This window comes from Ruditapes philippinarum, unplaced genomic scaffold, assembly GCF_026571515.1.
Source record: "Ruditapes philippinarum isolate M1 unplaced genomic scaffold, ASM2657151v2 ctg3028_1_1_1_1, whole genome shotgun sequence".
Lineage (NCBI taxonomy): Eukaryota > Metazoa > Mollusca > Bivalvia > Venerida > Veneridae > Ruditapes > Ruditapes philippinarum.
The window spans coordinates 97,603-109,535 of NW_026859431.1; the positions used below are offsets into that span (position 1 = coordinate 97,603).

Here is an 11,933-nt window from a genome sequence, read left to right on the forward strand (position 1 = left end):
CTTGTCCGGGACATAACTTTGAAACAACAAGAGGTATCAACATGAAACTTTGTAGGTAGATAGATCTCATTGAGTAGAAGTGCAGTGCACAAGAACCGTAACTCTGCCTTGCCTAATTTTTGAATTATTCCCCTTTGTTTATTTTTACACTTTGAACTTTGTCCGGGACATAACTCTAAAAGTATAAGAGGTATCAACATGAAACTTTGTAGGTAGATAGATCTCATTGAGTAGAAGTGCAGTGCACAAGAACCATAACTCTGCCTTGCCTAATTTTTGAATTATCCCCCTTTGTTTATTTTACACTTTGAACTTTGTCCGGGACATAACTCTAAAAGTATAAGAGGTATCAACATGAAACTTTGTAGGTAGTTAGATCTCATTGAGTAGAAGTGCAGTGCACAAGAACCATAACTCTGCCTTGCCTAATTTTTGAATTATCCCCCTTTGTTTATTTTACACTTTGAACTTTGCCCGGGACATAACTCTAAAAGTATAAGAGGTATCAACATGAAACTTTGTAGGTAGATAGATCTTATTGAGTAGGTGTGCAGTGCAAAAGAACCGTAACTCTGTCTTGCCTTATTTTTGAATTATTGCCCTTAGTTTATTTTTACACTTTGAAATTTGTCCGAGACATAACTCTAAAATTATAAATAATATCAACATTAAACTTTGTAGGTAGATAGGTCTCATTGAGTAGAAGTGCAGTGCACAAGAACCGTAACTCTGCCTTGCCTAATTTTTGAATTATCCCCCTTTGTTAATTTTACACTTTGAACTTTGTCCGGGTGATAACTCTAAAAGTATAAGAGATATCAACATGAAACTTTGTAGGTAGATAGATCTCATTGAGAAGGTGTGCAGTGCACAAGAACCATAACTCTGCCTTGTCTAAATTTTGAATTATCTCCCTTTGTTTATTTTACACTTTGAACTTTGTCCGGGACATAACTCTAAAAGTATAAGAGGTATCAACATGAAACTTTGTAGGTAGATAGATCTCATTGAGTAGGTGTGCAGTGAACAAGAACCTTAACTCTGCCTTGCCTAATTTTTGAATTATCTCCCTTTGTTTATTTTTACACTTTGAACTTTGTCCGGGACATATTTCTTAATGTATAAGAGATATCAACATGAAACTTTGTAGGTAGATAGATCTCATTGAGTAAGTTTGCAGTGCACAAGAACTGTAACACTGTCTTGCCTACTTTTGTAGTTATTGCCCTTTGTTCATTTTGACACTTTGAACTTTGTCTGGGACATTACTCTAAAATTATAAGAGATATCAACATGAAACTTTGTAGATAGATAGGTCTCATTGGGTGGAAGTGCAGTGCTTAAGAATCATTACTCTGCCTTGCCTTATTTTGAAGTAATTGCCCTTTGTTTATTTTTACTTTTTGACTTTTGTCCTGGACATTACTTTAAAACTATTAGAGATATCAACATGAAACTTTGTAGGTAGCTAGATATAATTGGATAGAACTGCAACGCTTCAAGAACCTAAACAAAGCCTGGTCTAATTTTGGAGTAATTGCCCTTTGTTCATTTTTTTTATACTTTCCTGTGTCCAGAACCTTCTCGGGGAGCATCACCCGGTTCAACCGGTTCTTGTTTAAACTGATAATCCGTCTCATTATTAAAACATTCTTCAATTTGTGGAGTTATCTGGTTAGCAAATGAAATATGTAAATGAAACACATCATAATTCAGCATGTTCCAAATCCATAATTCAAGAACGGCCCATAAATTTTAGTTGTCTACATCACAATGCTTATGGATTCCTCACGAAAAAAAACTTTATTACGTCAACAACAATTGACGAAATATATGACGTAACAAAAATGCCTCGCGCTTTTTATGGATGATTACAGTTGCGGCATTGACAGAGGGCGGTTAGGCATATGTAACCTCAAACAGATCATTTTAAGCGTTGAGATAAATTTGTCTTGATGGCATTTAAAATAATTTTTGTAAACCCAGATTTTGCAAATTCCACGTTCAATTCATATATTAATAATATAAAACTTTTGATAGATTTCTAACATTTAAAAATAATTTTAAACACACTTAAAATGACATGAATCTTCAACAGTACAATACTTCTTTCATTAACTACATATAAAATTCGTTTTGATTTTATGTTTTTGAACATTTTTTATATTTCTCAGAAATAGTTTCCCTACATATTTATCGTTATTCAAGACTTCTGTAAATCTTACTCTTTTAGCTACAAAATATACAATACGTGGTATTTTTCTCCTGCGAAAAATATGCTAGATTTTAGATCTTTTGTTTTTGTAAAACACTGAATATTTTCAAATTTTAGGAAGGCTAAAATTATTGAGAACGTCACTTGATGTTTCTCTTTGACTCGATCTACCCTTCATATAAACAAAATAATTATTTAGTGTCCAGCTATATTTGTCATCCAATGAAAACGCTGTATTTCTTAAAAATTATGTGTGTTAATTTTCATAGAAGAAAAAAAGTCGATACTATATTGAAATCCGTTCATAGTCGCCTTCTATTTTTCATAGTGCTTCATAGTACCGCGTAGTGACGTAATCAAGGGCCAAATAAAACTTGACACTAAATATGTTAGTGTTCATCTTTACCTGTTCTATAGAAATTAGAAACATTCTCCTGTCGCTATAGCTCCCTTCGAAGTTTCTAATTTCTGTAGAACAGCACGGATGAACACTAACATATACATGTAACATTTTGTGTCTACAAAAAAACCACTTATTGTCGCTTATTGAACACTCCAATTCAAACTTTCTCTTAATAATATCAAATCACTGCCGGTATTTTCTGGACATTTTGTTGAATTGCGAGACGGAAAGATAAACATGTATTTACGAGCTTAAAGTGAATAGCCTTCGTTTGATTGCTTAAACTAGAAAGCATGATATTATATTCTTATAATTTACATTTTCCCCGAACGCGAGTCTGTGTTCTCCGTTAGCGACGGAGTTAGTTAAAGTAGACACTGTGGTAACAAGCAAACCAATGGTGAACATATAATGAATCATTTTTCTTAATATTTTTTTGTCAGATTTGCATGATAATGTAGTATTTGTTGGCATTTTCTTGTGAAAGTTGAAACCTACGGAAAGTTTTAGTGCACGAACATCGCACCCGAAATAAGAAGGGTAACATATTTTTGTATCCCATCGAACGTGGTCAATTTATTAATTTTTGAATAGACGTGATGCACACTAATGGACAGAATTCAGACAACTACAGAATTATTTAAATTAAACATTGATTAGCAAAGAACCATTTTTATAGTCTTCTAGCTGGTATTCCCGCTCCCCTACGACGCGTTGCGGTATTCAAGATACGCGCTTGATTGAAAAGCTATAATCAAATCACTTTCTTAAAAAAATATGAAATACGACATTATATCATGGTAACTAATTAAATCTTTGTGTGTTAGAATTTATAAACCTTACTGATATTTTCACTTCAAATGATTTTGATTATTTTAAATAATGGTTTGCTAGTAAAATTGCCTTTTTGACTCCAACTTTGTTGTCATTTTTCATTTTAATGATAACCTTTAGCTATTGACCAGTAAGTGAATAAGGATAATATTTTTTTATAATTACCGAGTATATTTCACGCTAATTGTGAGACGAACCCTAAATGACGTCTATATGGGCGCCGCCATTTTGAAATGGACGTCACGTCAGGTTACAACGTATGTCAACGGGAAAAAATATAATTTTAGCATTTTGACAACATTCGTGACTTTATGAAAAAAATGAAAAACATGCCTAGAGATATTGACGTCAGGGTTAACATGACATTAATTTAAATGATTTTACTATTATATTAAATAAAAAATGGAATGTTCAAATTTGATGGGACAGACTATAATATGTACTAAACAGCCTAGTTATTTTATCAAACTATTACAATACTTATTATTATATAATTTATAGGAACAATGACACAATTAACCATAAAGCTCAAAATCATGTGATATCTTTGTTCCATTTGCATAAATGTGTACAGAAGAGTCTGTATCAAATGACCAGGAAAATGTTGATCAGATATTTAATGGTTTTTATGTAATCTAGTAATGTGTTGGTATGTCATCTGATGACTCAAAGGTCTAAATAGATAGTGCCATATGATTTACAAAGACACTATAAGAAAATTGATTGAATTACTAAGATATTACTAACAATGGTAGAGATGTTGAAATATATTTATATCCCCACAAAACATAGTTTTTGGGGCTTTATGGGAATCACTTTGTCTTGTCCCATCCTGTCCTGTTCCATTCCATTATGTCAGGAACTACTAGAGGTTGGAACTTCAAAAATGTACCCCTTTGTCATTTTAAGTAATTCTGTCAAGATTTAAGAAATGAATGACTGATGTCTGTGTAATTTCAGGTACCACACCACCACCAACTACCACACCACCACCAACTACCACACCACCACCAACTACCACACCACCACCACCATCAGCTCCATCTACCACTCCTCCATCTACAACCAACAAATCTCCAGATATAGTTATAATTATAGTTCCATGTGTTTTAGGAGGGGTTGCTGTTATTGTGGTTCTAATAAGTGTTATAGTCTGCCTACGGAGAAAAACTAATAGAAAGAAGAACAACAGGAATGTCCCAGATATTGATAATACTTACATGTCCTCATTTTGACAATAAATGTAGAAACAAAACAACAAAATATTATGACAATAATGATGATTTGTTTATATTAGAAATGTCAAATACAAGATATCTAAATAAAAAAAACACATTTCCCAGTTTCTTGCACAGAACTTTCCTAGATTTTTATATCTGTCTTCTAAATGGTTTGTTTTGGTCTTGAAAAAGTGATGATAACTTCACAAATGTATTTCTCTTGACATTCCATTATATTACTATATTGAATTTATTGTTGCATGTTCAGACCTATCATTTATCAAGATTTTGCACTGAAAGTCCAGATCCATGTATCAAACTTCAGAAATATTACATTTTAGACGGAAAACTTCCAATATGGGTGAAATTGGTAACTCTTTTACAAACTTTTCTGTAGATATGTCGTGAAAAATTTACTTCTCCTACAACTATGTTTCCTTTAAGCATATGAGATGTGATCAATGCTCTGATGTTCTTTGAATTATATCTTTTCTAAAAGAAATCAAAATGGACAAAATTTTACCAAAGAATAAATATTGTATTTTGATTGTGCTTGTGTTAAAATATTATTTTTATATGTCCGAAAGAATTTCGGGCATATAATGTTATACCCCCTGGCGTCCGTCCGTCTGTCTGTCTTTTTAATCCGCACTCACAGGACAGTAATTTTGCGGCTAGAGGGACAATAGGTAACTGTTCTATCTCTTTGATGTCATTCATTCTGTAATTCTTTTATGTGGCTATTTTCTTTTGTATGGCTAAAAAGAACAATAGAGAGAACAATAGAGTAGCCACATAATTACTGTCCTGTGAGAACGTCTGTCTTTTAGCAAATTGGTTTCCGGAGCATAACTTAAGTTCCATTTGGCCCACAATATTCAAACTTTATAGGATGATTGTCCATATTGGGTAGAAGACCCCTATTGATTTTGGGGTCATTAGGTCAAAGGTCGAGGTCACCATTACTTTAAAACTGAAAACAGTTTCTGGAGCAGAACTTAAGGTCTATTTGGCCAACAATATCCAAACTTCATTGGATGATTGGCCATATTGGGTAGAAGACCCCTATTGATTTTGGGGTCACAAGGTCAAAGGTCAAGGTAACTATTACTTTAAAACTGAAAACAGTTTCCAGAACATAACCTTATTTCTATTGGGCCCATAGTGTTCAAACTTCATAGGATGATTGTCCATATTGGGTAGATCACCCTTATTGATTTTTGGGTCACAAGGTCAAAGTTCAAGGTCGCTATTACCTCAAAACTGAAAACAGTTTCCAGAGCATAACTTTAGTTCTATTTGGCCAACCATACTTAAACTTTATAGGAGGGTTGCTATTTTAAGGAGGTAATACTTTATTTAATTTATGTTATGTCTTACAAATGCTTCATCCTTACTTAAAAAAAAAAACAAAAAAAACTTTCAGGCATATAATGCTCCGCCTCGCGGTGCTATTGTTTGCTTTATAAAATGGTCAAAGATTAAGAGCAAATAATAAATCTTTCAATTGTTTCTCCTGTTTATACATCCTGTTGATGTAAACCTGAAAGACCATACTTATCATGGAAGACAAATTCATGTATCAAAGTATAAGCATTTGTTGAGAATGTAATTGTATCTTAATCAAATATAGACTATTAATTATTGTCATGAATGATTTACCTCTGTATAAGGTATTTGTCTGAAACTTGTTTAACAGGAAAATTTGATAAGAATAATAAAATAGTTGCAATATAGCAGAAATCTGCAATAATATTTGTTAATATCATACTTGTTCTGAAAATGTGCCATGATTTTGTTGTGTTATCATTGATATATTGGTTGTAATTTTGTATTTGGATTTTACAAGAAATAAATATAGTGTTTAATTATTTACTTATTTTTGATGATGTTTTTCCATTTCCTTTATTTATAATGGTAATTGTCTAATTGATAAATACATTATTGGTCTTTACTGACATCAAAACCAAAATGAACTGATATTCTGACCTTAATGATATCAATTTACACACTTAGTCGTAATTCATTTTCTCATCAATTCATGAACACATAATGAATTTGTACTTTTGTAGCAATTTGTTTCTGATAACATCATGTATTACAATACACATAAATAGTATTCAGAGGCAAAGTCCTCAAGGTGAGCTTTTGTGATGGCCTTTGTCCGTCGTCCATTGTGCATATGTGTGCCAACAATGTCCTTAAACAACTTCTCTTAAACCATGTGGCCAAAATTTTGATTTGAACGCCATGTTTATTTACAATCCCCTGTCTTGATTACTGATACAGCCAAAATGCACATTAAGCAGGAGAAATTATTTGTGAAAGGTTGGAACATGTATTTTGTAATTTTGTAATATATGCACCATTTCAAAAAATTAATGGACAAACCATGATACAACCATGGTGAAAACATGCTTTATGACCAGGTCGCAAAATACGTTGAAATGATACAATACTGTTTTCGAAGGAAATGGTCATGATTGATATCATTTTAGAACACTATTCAGTGTAACTTTCGAATTATGAAACTGGGAAAATTCGGAAACTTCAGAAATCTGAACTATTTTCATGGTTCCTTAATTTCTCTTTCTAATTTCTATGTAACTCATACCTATGAATTCTCCAGATTTACTTCTGAATTCCTAATGATTTTCTGGTAAAATTTGGGTTAATTATCAATTAAACTTGAAATCTGAAAATTAATGATTATAGATCCTTTCTACCCGAGATTAAAAAACATGCATAATGTCATTATCTTCCATTTAGAAATAGCCATAAATCTTGACTGTGACCAATTACAATCAGTACCTTCCAAGATGTCAAACCGTTGCTTTTCATTTTGGTGAGAAAATTATAAAAACTGAGAAGCATCATTATTGTGAAAAAAAGATTACACTAATAGCTGGTACAATATTTAACATGGGAAATGGACAAAAGCCCTCCCATCCAAAAATGACAAGGGGACTAAAGCCTTCCCATGAAAATGACAGGGCGGACAAAAGCTGATTCAGGGAAAAAGACATGGCTAATTGCCCAAACTTATCGATTAAAGCTTAATTCTATCTGTGATTGATTAAATTTATGAAGCTTTAATACAGTCCAACCCCATTTATTCGAAGTGCCGGGGACTGAAAATTTACTTCTAATAATTGATGGGTTCGAATAATAGAAATCGGAATATGGTGATAGACAAGAAATACTCCATTTTGACCAATCATAGCAAAACTTCCGTTTACAACAGACATACTTCCTGCAATCATTTGAGAAAAATAAATGTTAAAGAAAAGATGCGTAGAAGTTATTTTATTGGCATTGAAGACATAAATACTTGCATTTTATTCTACATTTTGTATCATTCGTTTCGTTTTTGTATCGTTTCTTTTCATGCAAAAAATAGAGAAAATGAGAATCCCTTAAAAGCCATGATATAGCCGTATTGTCACTACGGTATTTAAAGTTAAACTCTGGTATTTTTGATTAGGGTAAGGCTCTCATATAGCGTTACAATTAATGAAAAAAAAAGTTTTGGATGTTTTGACAAATTAACATAATTATACGGTATTTATGAAAATTAGCGCTGTCATCTTCAAGTAATAACAGTACCAACATCGGACACGGTGAATTAATTTTCAGATTTCAACATCGGACACAGTAATGTTTAAATTAAAGTTGATTAAAGAACACACAAAGCGTAATTATCATGATTGTCTAAGTACACATATGACTGTTGATATTTTTTCGCAAGTCGACCAGTCAGTAAGTGGATCTGCACCTCTTAGTCTGGCTTGGAATAATAGGTGTGAAATTCTTTCATAATTGTATAATCGGGACCAAAATTTTACTTCGAAAAATAGGAGGTATTTGGATACTGCATTTCAAATAATACGCTGGTATTTATATTGATTTATATAAAGATAAAAACGGGACCGCCAATATACTTTGGATAATGCTGGGTATTCAAATAAAGGGTTGTCGAATAACCAGGGTAGGACTGTACTTTAAAAAAAAAATAGAAAAAATGTTAATAATTATTGACGTTTTGTCTTGTTTATGTTGGCATTAAATTTGCAAGTTGTAAATTATAGTAATATAGGTTGTATGCCACTATGTAAATTTTAGAAACAATTTGCTTGCTGGTGAATGCATTTTCGAAATTATGCCATTTATTCTTTTATTCTGCAAGTTACCAAGGCAACTTGCCGGAAACCATATATCATCTGAGTCAGCATATGCATTCCAAAAAGTTTCTTCGCATAATTATTTATTAAACTTTCCATAATTTGTAGCATAAACATATAGTCCAACCCGATTATTTGAATTTCCAGGGACTGAAAAATTACTTTGCAATATCGATGGGTTTGATTAATCAAAATCCTAATATTGTGATAGACGAAAACTACTCAACTTCGGCCAATCATAGCAAAACTACCGTTTACAATTTTTTATTGGTATTGAAGACATAAATAAACATTTTATTCTACATTATGTTTCGTTTTGTGTAAAGCCTTAATAATAGCTGTGTTGTCACTACGGTTTTTACAGCTAAACCCAGGTGTTTTCGATAAGGGTAAAGGCTTACATGTATCGTTACAATCGGTGGAGAAGAAAAAAAATTGATAAGTTCAGAAATAGATTTTTCATGAAAATTATTGCTGTCATCTTCAAGCAATAGCAGTAACAACATACATGTAGGACACTGCAGTTATTTTAATTTTCGGTTAATATAGTTAATTAAAGAACACGCAATGAATAATTATCATGATTGGCTATATACACACATTATGCAATTTCATCGAAACTTTACAGGATTGATCTGTAGATCCAGTACTTTGGCATATTACATGGGTTTTCAGGTTGAAGATTTTTGGTGGACTTATGGACCTTGAAGAAAAAGGTGTTAATAAAATTTGTTCTGACTACTCCTCTTATACCACTAATTCCATTTAATGAAACTTTACAGGATTGATCAGTAGCTGAAGTACTTGCGCATATTACACAGGTTTTCTGGTTGAAAGATTTTCAGCCAAGTTATGTCCCTTGGTTAAAAAATATGTTTTGCCCTGTTAATGATTTTGTGATTCCTGCTACAAAGTAGCTGCAACATGCAATTGACACATGTCATTATTGATGGCCCTTGTCTGTTTAAATGGCTGCGATCGTTTTTTAGCTAAATAAAAAAACTGTTATTAAGTGGTATCTGAGGTTGGTAAAAGACAAAGTGCCGATTAAAAAAAAAAATTCTAAAAATTACCAACAAGATATGACATTCTATTTGTATTTGAGTTGTTTTCTGCAATTGCATGCTTTCTGATTGTGTATGTACTGTCCTAATGAAAAATAGTTGCTTTATATATATATAATCAGACTTCTCTTGTAATCAATTTATTGAGTACAACAAAATATGAACAAATTGTCATATGTAAAAAAAAAAAATGTCATGAGAAAGAAAGTTAATGTTGAAAATCTATTAATTTTATTACTATGGTCAGTGGTATGTCACAGTTATTAATTACATTTGAACATTTATTATGCTTAGCCCAGCTGTCACTTTGTGACAAGGTGAGCTTTTGTGATCACAATTCTTCCGGTGTCTGTCCGTCCGCACTTATTCAGTGGGATAGGGGGCCATCTAACTGTAAAAGAACAAAAGAGAACAATATAATTCATTCAGTAACAAGAGAATAAGGGGCCATGGCCCTCAATTAAACAAAAGAAAATAACAATAGAAATGGCCCTTTTATCTCTATTCAGCCGGACATCCATTAGTCCATCGTCTATCCGTAATTCACCCATAAACTTTTACTTTAAATGACATCTTGTCATAAACCATTAAGCTAATTTCATCCAAACTTCACAGGAGTGTTCCTTTGCTGGTCACCTTTAAAAATTGTTGAAATAATTTAATTCCATGAAGAACTCTGGTTGCCATGGTAACCAAAAGAAAAAACTTAAAAACAGCTATAGCTTAGATATTTGGCGAGAAGCATCTTCAAGTGAAGCCCTTGGGTCAAAATTGGCACGCCCCGGGGGTTATTGATTTTCCTTATATATGTATACAAAACTTTTGGAGCTGTTGTTTTCCCTTAGCATTATAGCAACCAGTAATATTTATACAACTTACACTTTTTCAGATACAAATATGAACGGTTGCAAAATGTAAACAAAGTTATTTTTTAACTTTCATACAAAGACCTTAATTACTATGTAAAAATTGCCTAAAACAAAAAAGAATCAAAAGATTGCTTAGGTATAATGCAAATGAACAACTGTTTTAAAATTGGAACAGGACACCAAAAATAAAAAGATACAAATTTTTAGGTTTTAAATGGACATTTCATGGACCTTTAATGTGATTGTTTTACCTACTATATTCGATGAGGTATTTCTCTGTTTCTATGATGAGAATTTGTACAACTGAAACTAATGAATAATTGACTTTCCCTTCTTAGCGATCAGGGAGAAGTTGAAATATACTTGACTAAAGTAACATAATGGTATAAACTTTTTACTTTGGTAGTTATTTTTGGAATCCATAACATTTGAATATTGTTTTTACAGCACCTTCAACTACATCACCTACAACAACAGGTAAATATGGAACAGCACATTCCTATCTTTCAATGTATATTGTTGATTTTCTGTTACTACTACTATTGACATAATTGACATGAAGGGTTGTTGTTGATTAACATATTGGGTTCAATTTTGTTAACCCACTTGAGTTTTTTTTAGCTCACTTGAGCTCAGTGGTCAGAGTAGAGCTTTTGTGATGGCAGTGTGTCAGTAGTCAGTTGGCCATTGTTAGTCAAATTCACAATTTCTTAAACAACATCTCCTTATAAAGCATGGTTTAATTTTGACAAAACTAAACAGTGGTCCTTTACAAAAGTTATATAATTGTTGTTTTGTCTGATGCATAAGTAGGGCACAAGAGCTATAAATAGTGTTATTAAATGAAAATCCTCTCAGAAACTGTATTGCCAAGGGCTTATTATGAATATTTTGGCATATTAGCATCACCTGGTGGTCCTCTAAATCATGCCAGGGGTTACTTAGTTTATATAGACTTAGGTAGGAAAATACATTTTAGTCTTCTTTTGTGAGGTTGCAATGTCCAAAGCTTAAATATTTGGCCTCCATTATTGTCTAGTGAGCCAGTCCTGTACAAATGTTTTACTTGTCATGCTCTTGGCGCAAAAATAGCTCTGCCTTAATTGTTAGTTCATTTTGATTTTAAGACTTGTATGGTAATTTATTT

At 32.3% G+C, this 11,933-nt stretch overlaps 1 protein-coding gene across 1 annotated transcript in view; it reads left to right on the forward strand.

The window, feature by feature from the left end:
* Positions 1–4,768, forward strand: part of LOC132756491 (soluble scavenger receptor cysteine-rich domain-containing protein SSC5D-like) — a gene marked incomplete at its 5' end in the record, with an annotated part of 37,610 nt that extends 32,842 nt beyond the window's left edge. Inside the window, one exon of the mRNA XM_060747572.1 lies at positions 4,413–4,768. Within this exon, the coding sequence (XP_060603555.1) occupies positions 4,413–4,687 (275 nt within the window). The remainder of the gene's footprint in view (positions 1–4,412) is intronic.
* Positions 4,769–11,933: the final 7,165 nt, after the last annotated feature.